At 42.1% G+C, this 18,080-nt stretch overlaps 1 protein-coding gene across 2 annotated transcripts in view; it reads right to left on the reverse strand.

Moving 5' to 3' along the window:
- LOC144696939 (guanine nucleotide-binding protein G(I)/G(S)/G(O) subunit gamma-7) overlaps positions 1 to 18,080 on the reverse strand; it is a 221,313-nt gene that overhangs the window by 27,052 nt on the left and 176,181 nt on the right. For both annotated transcript variants that reach the window (XM_078568666.1, XM_078568662.1), the window contains exon 2: positions 4,172 to 4,278. In XM_078568666.1, the coding sequence (XP_078424792.1) occupies positions 4,172 to 4,249 (78 nt within the window). In that variant the 5' untranslated portion in view covers positions 4,250 to 4,278. The remainder of the gene's footprint in view (positions 1 to 4,171; positions 4,279 to 18,080) is intronic.

Raw genomic sequence — 18,080 nt, forward strand, 5'->3', positions numbered from 1 at the left:
GGAAAATCATTTCAATTCACAATCTATTGTGTCTCGTTAAGTGCAATTATTGAGATGCATTTTAAAGTTTCACTTGTTTCAATGTTTACTTTTCTAAAGTTGTTCAGAAATCAGGGTTTGGGTATTTTATAGATAAGAAGGTTCAAGGCTGTTTGTACTTTATTTGAATTATGGTTAAATTCATAGGAATTTGTATTGTATGACATATTGTATGATGTGGGTTTTAATCTCATGCTAACATTCTGCAGTGACCTTTAGTTAGTGTGTATAAATCAAGAATCTGATTGAAAGTGCACCTTTTGATCTCCCAGTCAAAAAGATGGAACTAAGTATTCAAGGATCAGATTGAACATTTTTGGTGTGCAAGGAAAGTTCTCCACTGCCAGGTAAGATTCTTGCAGGGACCAATTCAATAAAACAAACCAAACAAAACTGAAGTTGAAGTACAGAAATACTGCAGCTTTTTCCTGAAATTTATCTAGAAAATGGCTGAGTCACACAACAACAAGGCTCCACGTTCAATTTAACATCTTTGTTGAGATGACAGTTTTCAGACAGGACAGTGGTAGGTGCATTACAACTGGTTTCAGTGGTCTTAGGTTCGCAAGAGGAAAAGTCAGCTGCAGTTATTGCTTCTGATCACTGTCCTGCGGCTCATGTTGAAATGCATATTTGTGGACAATAGGTGAGAAAGAACTGGGCTTGGATGTGTAGCCATGCAGTTGAAAAGTCTGCAAGCATTCCGCGACAAGGGTCATACATGAAAAATGCCTACCTTGATGAGGGAGGTTCTGGGCAACTGAAGTGAGGGACAGAGAGAAGGTTGGAGAGGTATTCTGTTGGACAGAAAGGTGACTGGGTACTGTCTCACTGGAAAGGGATGAAGCAATGTGGGTTGCTGCTTTGGCAGAACTAACTGTAGGAGGTGCAGTTGAAGAACCCATCTATGCCCAGTAAGGCTAGTTGGAGATCCAAGGTCTGGTTTTTGCTGGCAGCAGTGGAGAAGTGTCACAGAGACCCTGCCCAGCAATAAGTTTATTCTTGTCATAAATTCAGGATGTAAGATGAGAACTACACTCATGTATTCCTTGATAATGATCAAAAGAACTAGCTGCAACTGGCCAGGAAACCTATTGTACTGACTCTGAGAATGGGGAGGGCTGCTTTGGCAGCAGAAGCAGTTGGGCAGCACTACGAATAAGATTTGAGGGCCAGTTCAATATTATTGAAGGGCTCAGATTGAGGGAAATTGCAGGTGTACAGCTCAATAGTTCCATCCATTTATTTAAATGGATGTTAGCTTCAATTTCATGCAATGTGCTGCAATCATGGGAGCTCAGAATTGACCTGTTTAAGCAAATTGCCTGGATTTGATTGGATGTTGAACACATATGACTGCACAGAATTTTGTAAAACCTAAGGTGCAACTTCAGTATGACGGGATCTCTACACACCACTGTAGCCTCACCGTGGATGATTTTCAGTCGTTTCCATGATTTTATTACTTTTGACAGACTCAGTAGTCTCTGCCGAAGAGTCTGCCAAAATGTGGCAGAAGAATTAATTAGAACCATAGAACACTACAGCACAGAAAACAGGCCCTTCGGCCCTTCTAGTCTGTGCCAAAATATTATTCCGCTAGTCCCATTGACCTGCACCTAGTCCATAACCCTCCAGACCTCTCCCATCCATGTATTTATCTAATTTATTCTTAAAACTTAAGAGTGAGCCCGCATTTACCACGTCAGATGGTAGCTCGTTCCACTCTCACCACTCTCTGAGTGAAGAAGTTCCCCCTAATGTTCCCCCTAAACCTTTCCCCTTTCACCCTAAAGCCATGTCCTCTCGTGTTTATTTCTCCTAATCTAAGTGGAAAGAGCCTACTCGCATTTACTCTGTCTATACCCCTCACAATTTTGTAAACTTCTATCAAATCTCCCCTCATTCTTCTACGCTCCAAGGAATGAAGTCCTAACCTGTTTAATCTTTCCCTGTAACTCAACTCCTTAAGACCCGGCAACATCCTAGTAAATCTTTTCTACACTCTCTCAATCTTACTGATATCCTTCCTGTAGTTAGGTGACCAGAACTTCACACAATTCTGCAGAACGTCTCAGGGGCTGCAACTTAACAGTGTTAGTGGCAACTCTGGTTGCTGAAGATGTCATAAAGCTTATTAATATATGCAAAAGTAAGTGCATAAACTGCTCTTCACTGTCCCTAGTAACACCAAACATCAGGGATGAACAGGTGTCCCTGGAGCTGAATATTCGGCTCAGCGAGCAGGGGCATGGCCCACTCGCTGAGGTGTAAAATGACGCGGGGTGAGTTGGCTGTGTGCCTGCCGAACTGCCAAAGGCCTGTTAAGGCCATTAATGAACTAATTAAGCCTATTGAGAAAGCTGCCCATCCAACCTTAAGGTTGGTGGGCAGGCGAAGAGCCCAGACGGCCTTCGTATTTTTCATGGAACCTCATCCATGGGCGGGATGAGGTTTCGTGAATGATTTAAAATTTTCAGAAACATTTTTATTAAAATTAATGCACATGTCCCAGCTGACGGGACAGTTTCACATGAGGGGACATGTCATAAAAATTTTTACAACACTTTATTACACTGTTTAAATTTAAAACTAATCTCCCTGAGGTACCTCTGTGCCTCAGGGAGATTTCTGCGCTGTTTTGCGCATGTGCACTCCCAACACAAGGAACCCCCCCCCCCTGCCAGTGGGTGCACAGCGTTTTTGGGCGCATGTCACGCTTGGCGGGCCTTAATTTGCCAGCCCACGTAAAATGGCGGCATGGACCCGATTGGGGCGCTGTTCGGGTCCGTGCCTGCCCCCACACAACCCCCCACCGATTGGGGGAAAGTTCTACCCTTGGTGTCCACTCTTGCCATGATGCAAATGATGGGAAGTATGTTGGGTGCCATATTTTTGACATTTGCATACTAATACACTGCACCCTATCATTCTTGGGCAGACATATTTTATACCCTCTATCATGTCTGATATAGCAAATCCAAAAATTAGCAGGACTGAGTTGGTGGATTGGCTGCACCAATCTGTTAGAGATACGAGTGGATAACCTTGGTCTTAATTTCTTTTTACCTCCCATTCATGATAAATGGTTGGATAATATAACCTATATAAATCTTTGAATTTTTAGCATCATTAGATGATAGAGTAGAATATACATCTTCTTCTACAATAATTGTATAACAATATTACATGATGAAAAAAGGAATACATTTGTTTTACGTTGCATTATAGATAAACAGAAGATAAAACCTGGAAATGCTGGAAATATGGGAAAACTACAAAATGCTGGAAGCATTTTGCTGGCGGTATCTGAAAAGAGAAAAGGGAGTTTAATATTTCAGCTGCAGTACCTTCAATAGGTACTAATGGCCCTATCGTGTATTTCCAGCATTTTCTGTTCTATACTGTAACTACACGTGTGGAGAATGAGACTCTATTTTTGACTCCTTTATTGGATCTCTCCCAGGAATACACATAGTCCAGTTGAATGAACTGCAATTTAAAATGACTTGATCCCAGGCCTCCGCCAATACTGCTACGAAATACCTGGTAGCACTAAAAATGGTGGCTTGCCATGTGTCAAGGAGTTTGGTGTGCACTGCTTTCTACTGTTCTGTGGTGCATTATGACGGGCCTTTGGTACATAGTGCTGATGTGTATTGTGGACCTGCCACTTTCATCTATCATTCTAAATAGCAAAAAGATTAAAATGAGGAGAAATCACAAACCACACATTGCAAGATCTAGAGCTCACTGAAACTCAAAATCTGACCACTGTAATCAGGAAAAGTTCCATCAATTTCAGTTGGCTGAGATTGCTATTAATATTAACTTGTATTAAAATACTAAAATGACCCACCACATGGAGAAGGAAGTTGTGTGGTGGGCATGTGATTCCTCACAGAAAGTTTTGCATCTCCTTCTGATGGGGCGCTGGGGGAAAAATGATAAAGGTTAAGAAGCCTGAGTTAGTTTTGTAGAACTCCAAGCAGCTGATGACAGAGCACCATCAAGCATAGGCCCATGAGAATGTACTGTCTGTCCTCTAGAATGAGCAATAATGTGGGTTGGCAGAAAATAATTTTTTTTTCAGTGGAAAACCTTATTTAACATGCACATTTCTAAATCTCACCTTGATCCTTTCAATGCCAGCTTCAATCCTTAACTGTTCCACCATTTTCCTTGCCTGAGCTATGTTGTTCGTTGACATAGTCACAGTTTATCCAACAGGCCAACTTTCTAGATAAGGAAAAACAAATAATTAATTACCATAAAAAGCATAAACACAAAAGTATTTATGACAACAGAAAATATATCAACTTTCATGGCAGGTTTAGTGGTGTTCCTAAAAATATATATTTTCAAAAAAAATTGCAGTTTAAATCCTTTTATGGGCTGTCATATTTTTGACATTTACATATTAATACTCTCTCATACTTGTGCAGACATTTTATATCCTCTATCATGTCTGATAGCAAATCCAAAAAGCAGCAGGACTGAGTTGGTGGATTGGTTGCACTAGTCTGTTAGAGATGTGAATGGGTAGCCTTGGTCGTAATTTCTTTTCACCTCCCATTCAAATTTAAACAGCTGAATAATATAACCCATATAAACCTTAGAATTTTTAGTATCATTAGACAATAGTGCTGAAAGTTTGGCAGGCTTCCAGTCCTGATAACTGTCATCCAGTCATTCTTGATGGAAAGTGGATGTCAGATGAGGACATACTGGCCTCAATTGTGAACCCCTCTGACTCTGCCTATCCTCAGAGTTTGGGTTGTGTCAGGAAAATATAATAATTTCCATAATTGTTATTGGAATTTATTATAAAATAGAGTAATAGTGGGATGTGTCTATGGCCAGGATTTTCCGGCCCCATTGTGGATGGGACCCGCCGCGGGCGAGGCGGCGTCCCAGCCAGAAGTCCATTGCCTTGTGGTGGTACCGGAAGATTCTGGCGGCGGGCAGGTGTGGAAAATCCCGACCTATATGTGTATGTGAGAGACTTAATTGAATTAGAGACAGCTAGCCTGGGTGCTTTGATGCAAGAAGAGAAGCTAGGCTTGAAGTGTTAATTAGGTAAACATGGGGGAGATTTTCTGCCTGTTGGGCAGGCCTGTGATTGGCTGCATGCGCCATTTTGCGTGGGCGGGCCAATTAAGGCCCACCCAGCGTGACGCGCACTCAGAAGCGCTACCTGTGCGGGTGGGGGGAGGAGGGAGAGTTGGGGCCTTTGCTCTTTCGCGCACGTGAGTGAAAGAGCACAGAAATCTTCCTGAGGCACGGAACTGCCTCCGGGAGATTAATTTCAAATGTGAATTTCAAATTAAGAAGCTGGAAAATCACTTACATGTCCCCTCATGTGATAGCGTCACATGAGCTGGGACATGTTTTTCAAATGTTCCAAAAATATTTATTATTGTTATAAACCCTTCATTCCACCTGTGGATGAGGTTTCATGAAAAATGCGAGGGCTGCCTGGGCTCTTCGCCTGCCCACCAACCTTAAGGTTGGATGGGCAGCTATAACAGGCCTTTGACAGTTCGGCGGGTGCGCAGCCGGCTCCGGTGCGCGCCCGCCGAACGGAAGATCATAATGACATGCGGTGATGTCTGGACGCCTGACGTCACCGCGCATCATTTTATGTGTCGGTGTGCCTGCACACCGACACATAAATTGAATTTGACTTGATCAGGGTATGATATTTCTTTGCCTGGATATGTGTCTTACTTTGCCTTAATGAAAGTATAACTAGGAGTCAAATCAAGTAGGAGATTTAGAAGTCATCATTGTAGTAATTTGTGGATCTATGTATGTATTTAAAATCATTTCTCTTATTAATAAATGTTTAATCTAGTTTTGAAAAAACCTATAAGACTTGGGGTAAAAGCAAAAAACTGTGGATGGTGGAAATCCAAAACAAAAATAAAAATACCTGGAAAAACTCAGCAGGTCTGGCAGCATCTGCGGAGAGGAATACAGTTAACGTTTCGAGTCCGTATGACTCTTCAACAGAACCGGTAACAGAGCCAGTACTGTAGAGTTGCTGGCCTCTGATTGGCTGAGAGCTCAGAGGCTGGACCTCCTGTTGCTGAGGGGCGGAAGTACCACCTCAACCCAACTAATGACCAATGGGCTGTTCAGTTCCTGCGGGGTAGGTGTTGCGCCTGTGGACGGACTCTTCTGTTGAAGAGTCATACGGACTCGAAACGTTAACTGTGTTCCCCTCCACAGATACTGCCGGACCTGCTGATTTTTTCCAGGTATTTTTATTTTTGTATAAGAATTAGGGGTATTGTTACTACTGAATTCAAGGCATGCATCTTGAAATTTATACAAATTGCAAGTAAGTTGTGGCAGATGTTTCAAATTTCCCTCTGGGATTTGAATAGCTCAGCATTTACCATCTGCTGTGTCATAACAGTTGTGCACAGAAAATGCCCACTTCGACAAGGTAATGCTTGTACAGGTTAAGTTAGCATTTTCAAAACAGGGAAGAAAATTAGGGGAAATGTTATTCAAAATATCTTCTATTTTCTTTGAGTTACTAAAACAAGGGGCTGGATTTTACTCTCCCACCGGCGTATTTGAAGGTGGGGGGTGGGACTGCATTAAATCCAGCGTGTGCTGTGCCTGCTGCTTACCTGCCAGCTCCTGCCAGCGGTGAGATTTAAGCAGCAGTGGTAGAGGTCCATGCCAAGTGTCCAGTCTGGCCCTTCCAGATCCTCCTCCCACCCTCTGGCCTTTCTACCCTGGCCCCAGCCCTCTCGCCAGGACCAGCCACCTTCGCTCTGGCAAGACTCCCAACACTTACCTCAAATACCAGATTCAGCACTGCACGCCTTCCTTTCTGCCACGTGTAGTGCCAGCAGTGGCCACCACTCCTGGTGTAGGTGGTACTGTAGAGCTGCTGGCCTCTGATTGGCTGAGAGCTCAGAGGTTGGACCTCCTGTTGCTGAGGGGCGGAAGTACCGCCTCAACTCAACTAATGGCCAATGGGCTGTTCAGTTCCTGCGGAGTAGTTGTTGGGTCTGTGGACGGACTTTTTAACTAGGAGGTGGGGTAGTTGGCGGTGCAATGGCCCCATTAAATACAACCCAAGGTTTTCTGAACTGAACTTACAATGCTACTTTTTATTTTGTGCTGCTCACTAACATGCTGTCAGTCATAATTCAACTGGAATCATCTGTCTACAAGAGGGTCTATTTTAAAATCAAAGTACAGGTTAGATAAGCTAGAATTCTTCTGTGTAATTTGTAGCTGTGATGAAGTGGTTCTGGGTTTTACAATAAAAAAACCTCACAATGAAATAACTTAATTTCAAAACCTCTCTGAAGAGCACTTGATAGCCTTTTGTGGAATATTTAACTAGTAAATCTGTGTTAATAATATCCCTTCACAATACAATATTTTGGAAATTCGGGCAAAATGTGATGAGAAAGAAAACAAAAAACTCACTGTGGGACAATGTAGCATTAAAAGCTCCAGAGAAAGTGGATACCTGGAAAATTAACACTAACTGCAACCAATAATCTGTTCTTAGGATCAGCTATCTTATATAGCTGGGCTCAACCCACAAGAATTCTATCCTTAACGTTTGAGTTCTTTAAAATCGAGGATTTCTGTCACAACTAATCCAGGTTAAGAGTGAGTGTGTTGTTAAGTATTTTGATGCATTAATATTTTGCATGAAACAATATGATTCTTAATGCCCCAGGTTGTACTTAGACAGGTTGACACTGCAGCTTTGTCTAGGTGAAGCAATAACTTTCCATTGTAGCCTACTCATTGTACAATTTGTGTTAGCTATATAAACTAATAAAAGTCACTGTGTTTGATGAGATCCAGACTTGTTGGGCTTGATTTTTCATTCTGAGGTCAGAAACCTGTTGTCCAGATAATTTCTGAGTTCTGACCCTGCGACTTCAAATCATAATGCCCTAATTGGGTTGGAAGCGAGCTCAGTGTACAATTAGTGGTGCCGAGCTCTGCGAGGAAGCAGGAGCTGCCTTCAAAAGGAGCAGTGGTCAAAGGCAGATGGCAGCCATTATGAGGCCTGCCACTACCTTGCACAAGAGAGGAGGCTGGAATTTGGCGGGCCAGAAGCCTCAGCGCTCAGAGAAATGGCCAAATGGTCAGCCAAATGATACTGTGCCTTATCTCACATTGAAACCCCTGACAGAAAAGATTTTTCTGATTTAAAAAGAACTTTGCAGCTTCCTGCATTGAACGCAACAGCTGTGCATTAATGTGCACCAAACTGTTTGGGTTTCGCGATTTCCGATGTGAAAATTGGTCCCTGGCTCTCCCCAGCCTGTTTACAATCTCCAGAAGGAGCTTAACAGGAAATGAATTGGAGGTGAGTGGGTTTGCGGTTACCCCCCCGTCGACCTCCTTTTGAAAACTGCGTCGCATTTTGCAGGAGTCGGAATCTAGTGATGCTATCCAGGTATCAAAATTTCAGTGAGTCCTTGCACCTCTACTTTCCCCCTCCTGCAACTGAAAGTTCAGCCCATTAATTCAATGAAAGTACAAAATGAATGAACACCTGTTGTGACCAAAACAGTAAGAAAGTGCAAGAAAACAATGGCTTGACCATGGGCAGGATTTTCTGTTCATCAGGCAGGCGTGGTGGGTGGGCCGAGAAGTGGCGGGGAAAAGGTCCGCCGTCCAGGGTCGGTCTCCAAACGCGATTTCACACTGGCTGGCCAATTAATGGATTTTTAAATCCGGTAAAAAATGTCCATGCAACACAAGCAGTCACCTGAGCATAAACATTATAAAAATTCTGTGCATAGATTTTAATTTTTTTAAATTTAATGACGGAAACCTCATCTTGCTCTTGGATGAGGTTTCCTGAAAAATGCAAAGGCTGTCTGGTTGATTTGCCCACCCACCAACCGTAATGTTGGATGGGAAGTGAAAAATCCCAGTTAATTGCGCTGTTAATGGGCTTAGTAGTCCTCTTCTTTGACAATGGGCATGCTTCCTAGTTTAGTGCGTGACCGCTGACTGAAATATCGCACGAGTGCTCGATGACATCAGGACGCTCGCCCGATGTCATCATGCGCTATGTTATGCTCAAGTGGGTCGGGCACGCGCCCGTCCACTCAGCCAAAAATTCTGGCCCAGGTATCATTCTTAAACATTCACTCCCTCCACCACTGACATATCGTAGCAGTAGTGTGTACTAACTACATGATGCACTGCAGCAACTCACCAAGGCTCCTTCGACAGCACCTTCCAAACCCGCAGCCTCTACCACCTAGAAGGACAAGGGCAGCAGATGCTTGGGAACAACACAACCTACAAGATCCCCCCACAAGCCACACACCACCTTGACTTGGAACTATATCACTGATCCTTCACTATTGTTGGGTCAAAAGCCTGGAACCCCTTCCTGACAGCACTGTGGATGTAACTACACCACATGGATTGCAGCAGTTCAAGAAAGTGGCTCATCACCATCTTCTGAAGGGCAATCAGGGATGGTCAATAAATGACGGCCTAGCCATATCCTGTGAACGAATAAAAAATATATCTTCTAAATCTACATGCATTCCCTTCAAGCCCAATATACCCTTCCTTGAATGCAGTGTCCAGAACTGCTCTAACCAGGGCTTTGTACAGCAGTAGCTTGGCTTCTACTCTCTTTATTCTGATCCTCTAGATGTAAAGGCAAGCATTCCATTGGCCTTTTGATCATTTTTTGTTTCTGTCCATAACATTTTAATGATCTGTATACATGGACCCATAAGTGTCTTTGACCTCCACTGTTTCTAGCTTTTCACCTTTTAGAAAGTACACTGATCTATCCTTTTTAGGTCCGAAGTGGATGACCTCACACTTGCCCATATTGAAATCCATTTGCCACAGTTTTTCTCATTAGCTTAATCTAATAATATCTTTGTAATTTTATGTTTCCGTCTACATTGCTTACAATGCTACCTACGTTTGTGTCATTGGAAAACTTGGATACCTGACTATCCTGTAATCTAACTCATTAATAAATACAACGAATAGTTGAGCCACAAGACAGAAATCAATGGAATATTAATAGTCACATCCTGCTATTAAGATTACCTACCCATTGTCTTGCTCTCCGTCTCCTCCTGCTGAGCCAATTTCCTAATTATGTAAATAGTTTGCCCTCAATCCAATGAACTTCAACTTTAGCTGGCAGTCTTTTATGAAATACAGTATTCACACCTTCTGGAGGTCTATATAAATCAGGTTCATCAGGTATTAACCTCCACTTTACAAATCCATGCCAGCTCACTCTTTGATTAGTTGAAAATTTTCAATGTTCAGTCATTCTATCCTTAACTATAGGCACTGGTATTAGCCCGACAATAGATGTTCACCTAACTGGTCTATAATTCCCTCGTTTCTTCTCTTGCCTTTCTTAAATAGCAGAGTGACATGCAATTTTTCAATCTAAAGAAACGGTTCCTGAATCAAGAAAACCTCGGAGGATTACAGTTAGGGCATCTGCAATGCTCTCACCTACTTCCTAGGATGAAAACAATCTGGTCCTGGGGATTTGTCTTTAGTGCCTTTGTTTTCATCATAACTGTCAATTTTCTCATTAATTACGCTGAGTTCCAATCCCTGATTCAATATTAGTTTCCTTGGGATGTAAATTCTACTGTAAATACTGATGCAAAGTAATTATTTAACAGGCCTTTCAATTCCTTATTTTTAACTATAATATCACCATTATGAGATTTTAAGGGTCCCATATTGCTATTAACATATTATCATTGCAGAAGTTTTTTTTGTATTGATTTTGATAATCCTTGCCAGTCTATTCTCAGATTTGTTTTTTGTAGCTCTTACGATGTTTTGTCACCCATTGCTGTTCTTTATATCTCTCCCATTTGCCAGGATCTGAGTTATTTTCTGCATTTGTCTATGTTTTTTCTTATGGCTTGATATTGTACCTTTTCTCTTTCTTTCTCCATGGCTGCTTTTCTCAGCAAGTAGTGCTCTTGCCCCTTAGGGACATAAATTTACAGTAGAAATGCTCTTACAGTAGTCTATCGCTGCCCTAGATTTAGTATTTTGCAAGCACAGAAACAGATAGTTTAGTTACCCGCAGTCTGAAATGAATTAGGTGAATGTTAGAGCATACAAGCCTTGTTAAGTTTCAAGCCATCTCTTAAAATGATAGAATATGAACATGAAACTGGTCCAAGAATGTTAGCAGCAGGATCACTAAATAGCAGATCATGTAACGTACAGAATGTTTCTTACCTCTACAAATACTATGGGAGATACTCTCCTTATTTCTATCTTTAGCCATAATTGTTTAGCCTGACACAAAACATAGAACTTTAGCATAACTGCACAAATCTGATTTCTTACCTCTGAACGAACTATGGCGTTTGCTAGATCTGCAGTAATCATTGAAACAGTGGATTTGCAGAAATGTTTATCTTCAGCGTACTACAAACAAGTTTATGCTATTTACTAACTCCTGCCCACTTGCAAAACAGCACTTAACAAGAAGCTGAATTTTTTGTTCCTTTCATTACTCATATTTACCTACAAATAACTGCAACAACTGTGCAGCACTATCTTAGAGTTCCCTATTTCAACACTAACAGCAAGACGGAAGATGTTAATTTTCCACATCAGTGCATTTATGCAGTTTCTCAGAAAAGGAAAATGCCCAGGCTCCATTGAGGAAAAACAAATCAGTGTTGGATTGCCATAATGAGCTAAATCAGGAGATACTCTGATGATGCTGGCTGATGTGCTTTATCCTCAGACATTTCCTGTTTTTATTTGAAGATGTAAGTCCTGTATTTACTAATCATATGAAAAAAGTACATCCTCATGGATTCACTGCTTCTTGCCTCCTTGTACCTGATGGGTTTCCTAAGGTCAGATCACTGTTAAACCAAGGCACAAAGCCTCATTAAAATATTTAAGCAACTAACCCACTTCCTGAGGATCAATAGATCATCTGTCCCTCATCCCCCCTCTGTAAAACCAGAAATGGGCAGATTCGGTTCTTGTTTCAACCTTTTAACTTTTGAACCTCCCATTTGAACCAAACCCAACTGTTTCTGGTGGTTAAAATTACTCCCTCTTTCTCTCTCTTTGCTTTTGCTGCCTGACCTGCTGAGTATTTCTAGCCTTTCTGTTTTTAATACAATTGTAATGGTTATGTGGTCTAAATTTACATCTGGAGTAGGAACAAGAGAGGGAATATTTAACCAAGACCAATTTTTGATAAATATTTAGAAGTAAATATGTTTAATAGACTATGAAAATGCATTTGATGCTGTTTGTCACCAAAAGCTAATAGACATGCTGCTACACTGGCAGTAAAGATGTGAGATTTATCCAGAGCTTATATTGGGACCAAATAGCGAGCATCAAGTTAGAAGCTGGACAATCAGATGTGTTTCAAGTGAAGAGGGGAGTACGACAAAGCTTTGTACTGTCACCAAAATTATTCAATTTGTTCACAGAATAAATATTCAGAGGATTAGATGCATTTGTAGGGGTACAAATTGAAGGCAAGAACACAAACTTGTGGTATGCCGATGACATAGCGCTACTTGCAGAATCTGAAGAGGCCTTACAAAATATCACAGAACAAGTAAAACTAGGAGTTTAGAATATAGATTGAGTATAAACACCAAAAGGACAAAATTAATGGTAGCTAGAAGGATTACATTAGAAGAAACTAGGGTGAAGATTGAAGTAGATGGTGCCATACTGTAACAAGAAGATAAGTTTGTCTATTTAGGACAAGTAATAACAGGAAATGGTAGATGCAATGCTGAAGTCAAAAGAGGTATAGAGATAGCCAGAAGTATTATGAAGATGAAGGGTGTGTTAATGACAAGAAAACTCAAGCTTGAAACAAGGAAAAAAACATATGAGATGCTACATTCTATCCACTTTCCTACATATCTCAGAAACCTAGACAACAAATAGAAGAAAATAGAGGCCTTTGGAATGTGGATGCTAAGATGTATGCTTAGATTTTTTTATACAGGCCATAAACATATGAAAAGATGCCTAAAATTGCAAGAGCAAAAGGAGCTCTTAAAAATGACCAGAAAATAAACTGTCTGTATTTCAATTATTTCTTCAGAGCTGAAGAGTTACAGGGATCTCTTCTAGGGGGAAAAGTAAAGGACAGCAGAAAGAGGCAACAGCCTAGGCATATTTGGATGATGGACGTCACAGAACAGTTTCAGATGAGCCACAGTGGATGCGTGAAGATGGTGCAAAATAGACGAGTGTGACAAGCAATGACAGTAGATTTCCTGGTAGGAATAGTTAAAAGCAGCAGCAGCAATTGATGCTTAAAGTTAATCTTAAATTACATTGTACTTGTAATGGTCTTGTGTATGGTGAAGAGAGCATGACATTTAGAGGACCATAGTAGTATTTACATACCATATTTTAATTTCCATTCAAGGAGCACTAGCATGGTTCCGAACTATCAGCTGTTCAGCTCCCTTTCGTTCTTGAGTATTTTTACATTTATTTCTTCCATTAAACTTGTTAGTTGCTGAACTGAATCTTCATGAAACAAGGTCAACAATATCCAAATAATTATTCCATTTGCATTTAGTAATTCATTTACTAGTAATTTTCAAATAAGCCTTGTTTCATTAGGCTAAATTAAGCCAAGGTGCTCACATGTTAGGAACAATTAAGAATATCTATACAAAAGGTGGAGAAAGTATGGATATAAAATGGGCCTACAGGATTAAGCTAAACTTAAGCAGGGACAGAGGTACTGGGATAAGGTGTAAAAATTAGTCCATCCACTTAGCAAGGATTGAAGTTCTAAAGTCAAGTGTCAAAATTGAAAGAACAAGTCAAATAGCAATTAGGATCTTCAGCATGGCTGTCAACGCTACTTTTTGTGTAAACATCAATTTTTCTAGTCTTCAGTTGACATAGGGACCAAGAAAATAATTTATTTCTAGATCCTAGCACAAACAGCATAGCTGAGAACTGGAAAAGCTGATTTCTGCATGAAAAGCAGATGTTTGGCAATTATGTGCATTTTTCCTATCTGTTATCTGGCCAGACGTATTTACCAGCTTCAAATCGCTATCCAACCAAATCCAGGTGGAGGATTTACTGGAGACTGACTAAAAGTGTGAAGAGGGAGGGGTTTTTCATGATGGGAATGAATGAAAAGCAACATTTCACAGAAAAACAAACTGAATTGTTGAATGTGATCTCAAAACACTAGTAAAGATCCTGAACACCACTGTAATAAAAAAAAGGAATTTAGCTAACTCAGTTGCTTTCAAATGCTGGTCTTGGTCTAGGGTTATTTTTCAGTCTAACATTGGATTTTGAGTTAGCTGCTTTTCTGAAATTGTTCATCAGCTTTTCCCAGTTTTGCATTTCAGCATCTATGTACCAGAAATTCAGAACTGTTGTAAGGGAAGTGAGGTAGCCACCTGTAAAATCCCATGGTAGAGATGTGTAGGCAGGTAGGCTCTCTGACTTATTGGTCAGAGGAGTAGGGGGTAATTTTGCTCTGTGCTGCCTGGGTGCTAACCTGATGGGATGGACCACATGTCCATTGTAGAAACTGACAATTTTTGCTCCATTGATTAAAAATGAAGAAATTACAAGTCACACGGGTAAAATTCAGAAATCCTTGAAGTGTCTAATCTCCATAAACTGAATAATAATTATATGTTAATGATGAAATGTTAATAAGCAAAACCTTTAAAAGCTGACCGGGGTAGAAGCACTGATGGGTGTTTTATATTCCAAAAAAACTCTCAGATGTGGAAAATTAATTCTTGAGTGTGCCAAACTCTTTGTGTTCAAAGGTCTAATGATATGAATCATGCATGAAATACCACCTCTGACTGTACTAACCATTTTTTACACCTCAACACAAGTCTATGCATCACTCTCTTTTGAGAGCTATTCCCACAGTGGTATCTGAAGCCTTGAACATAATGCATTTTATAATGCTTCTGTGCTTTGCAGAAATACCTGTCCCTCTTTAATATAAATACATAAAAATTAATGTAATTAAACCACTGAGTTTGGAGTATATTGTATATCATAGCACGCAGTATGATGCCACCTTCAGTGATAATTACTAAACTTCATGGGGAGGATTTTCCCCTCGCTGGGGCGCTGAGAGCTCAGCACTGTTGGGGTGGGGGTGGGAGGATAACGAGCGCTGAGGTTTGTGCACGTGTGGGGTGCACTCACTGAAAGCTCCCTGAAGGCACAGAGCTGTCTCAGAAAGCTGAAGATTATTAAAAACAAAATTAGGTGTTAAAACTACGGGAAAAATGTCAGCACAGCGGACTCATGCACCTTTACATGATGATTATTAAAATCCTGCCCAAACATTTAAAAAAAAATTTAATTACGGAAATGCAAAAAATGCAAAGGCAGCCTGGCCTATTCGCCTGCCTGCCAACCATAAGGTTGGACGGGCAGTGAAAAATTCAACTTAATTATCAGCTTAAGGGCTTTAATAGGCCTCTTAATTGTCAGCGGGTACGTTGCTGACTATTGCGCGCGTGTGCCCACCGACTGAAATATTCTGCGAGTGCGCGATGACATCGGACGCTCGCCCGACATCATCACACGCTATTTCATGCTCGGGTGTGTCGGACGCATGCCTGCACGCTGAGCTGAAAACCCTGTCCCATATTTCTGATCTGTAAGTCACTGTTGCAACCACTTCAAACTGATAAACCATTGAAAGTTTATTTGATGGTTTACATCAAACAATGACAGAGGCAGAGATCATGCACACAGTTGCTAATGCTGAAATATCAATTCTTTAAGATTTATAGGACTAATGCAGCAAGCCTGATGATCATGCTCTACAGGCCTATTAAAGTTTAAACAAGTTGTAAGTAAATAGTAACTGTCAAACAAAATATAAGATACCATAAGGATAAGGCCCTGAAATTCTGGGGTATCATTTCCGCTGCCAGAAGGGTGGCGAAGCAGGACCCCCACGCACTAACAGCCAAAGTCACAGACACCATCTCAAAATGCAGGGCCAAGGTCACTTCCCTGGTCTGATGTGTCCGTAGGTGTTTTGGTATTTTATCTCCCACTTTCTGATACATTCTCTTTCATGCTTAGAGTGGCATTAGTAAAGCCCGATGCTTTTAAACATATCCAACTCAAGCACAAAGATATCAGCTCATCACTGAGTTCACTTAGTCACAGAATGTGAGCTTGAGAATTTGGTGAGTGAGGGAGTTTGGTGCAGTGAGGGAGGAGGGAAGCAGGTAAGTGATTGGTTGGTGAATATTTTGCTCATTTATCTTTCAAAACTCACGTCAGCTATCAGTAATGGTAAGGTTTTATTATTAAGATTTACCAGCAGTAGTAAAGCTCATTGGGGGTGGTAGAATTTATTAATTATAAATCAATTAAGAAAATAACAATAAATGAATTAACTCATAATAAAGATGGGTGGGCAGGTGATGTGTTGTGATTGCAGAATGTGGGAATTTTTTGATCCAGGGCAAACACATCTGTAATAAGTGTCAGCGGCTTGAGGAGCTTTGTCTCAGAGTCACAGAGCTGGAGACCGAGGTGCAAACACTGTGATGCATCAGGGAGGGGGAATGTCACCTGGACACTTTGTTTCATGGGGCGCTGGCACCAGTACTGGGCAAAGTGGGAGCTGTACGGTTGGGACAGACTTCACCTGAACCATGCTGGGACAAGTCTTCTGGCGACTGGTATACCTAGAGTGGTAGAGAGGGCTCTAAGCTAAATAGTTGTGGAAGGGGGGAGGGATCATATGAGAGGGCTTTTAGTAAGTCAAAGGGTAACAACGAGGTAAGACAGCAAGGTAGCGATTTGGGTAAAGATAACCAGAGTTTGGCAGGAAGAGATGGAGAGTGCAAACTTAAGGGCTGCATTTTATCCTTGGCGAGCCTGGGACCGGTCGGGAAACAGGCCCCCGCCTGCGATCAGCCCACGACCGCGATTTCACGCTGCCTGGCAAATTACTGCCTGCCCAGCGTGAAACGCATCTTCCCAATGGTTGGGAAGGGCCAGGCTGGAGAGGGGGCCTATCGGGCTCTGGGTCCAATGGCGACCCACAAGCCAGTTTAAAAACGGCACAGGAAGCTCCTTGAAGGCTGCCAGGGAAGAACATGTCTTCTGCATTCTGGAGACCGAAGCTATGGCCTCAACAGCAGCTGGAGACACCAGGACGGAGGGCAGATCAGGTGTGCACTTGGTGCCGCGCCCCCCCCCCCGACCCCAAAAAAACCCCGGTTTTCAGACGAGAGCCTTGTGGTCCTCTTGGAAGAGGTGGCTGCCAGGAGGGATACCCTTGTCCCTAGAGATGGAAGGAGGAGTCTCCAAAACAGACAAAAAAGGCCTGGGAGGAGGTGACAGCCCAGGTCAGCAGCCACAATGTTGCAGGGTGCACATGGGTGCAGTGTTGCAAAAGGTTCAATGGCCTGCTGCTCAGGAAGGGTGAGTACCGTTGGAGCAGTGTGGTGAAGTGTTAAGAGCTGGCCATATCCCCGTGGAGCTCAGGGGTGTTAGAGTCTGAGTGCCAACTGTCAATGGCGCTGGAGCTAGCCAAGGGGGTAAGACCTGGGTACTTGGACTGAGTGCCTTGCGGCTTGCGGGCCATGACTCAGATGTGCCCTGCGAGGTATTCCTCAGGTGGGGCTGGCCAGGCTGCAATGGCGCTGCAGGTAGAAAGTGGACTAGTCAATACTCCTTTGTACTTTCAGGAGAAGACATGCTATAACAACTTTGAGGGGTCACGAACAGGCAGAGGCCCCCCAAACTTCCTAATCCTAACCAGATTTGAGCAGGATGCCTTGGAGCTGGAGAGGTGCCATGCACCTCGTTCAGCTGGTTGTGGAGAGGCTGGGGTGTCAGGCGAAGGTAGGAGTGCAGTGCACAGAAGTGAGAGTTGCAGATAGTGCAAACGTTATTGTGTAGTCTCTTCATTGATAGGAGCCTCAAAACTGTAGTCCCCATTGATCACTGAAAGATGATGGCACCATGATGCAGATCTCCACTGTCTCACT

The sequence above is a fragment of the Cetorhinus maximus genome, chromosome 2, assembly GCF_964194155.1.
Source record: "Cetorhinus maximus chromosome 2, sCetMax3.hap1.1, whole genome shotgun sequence".
Taxonomy (NCBI): Eukaryota; Metazoa; Chordata; class Chondrichthyes; order Lamniformes; family Cetorhinidae; genus Cetorhinus; species Cetorhinus maximus.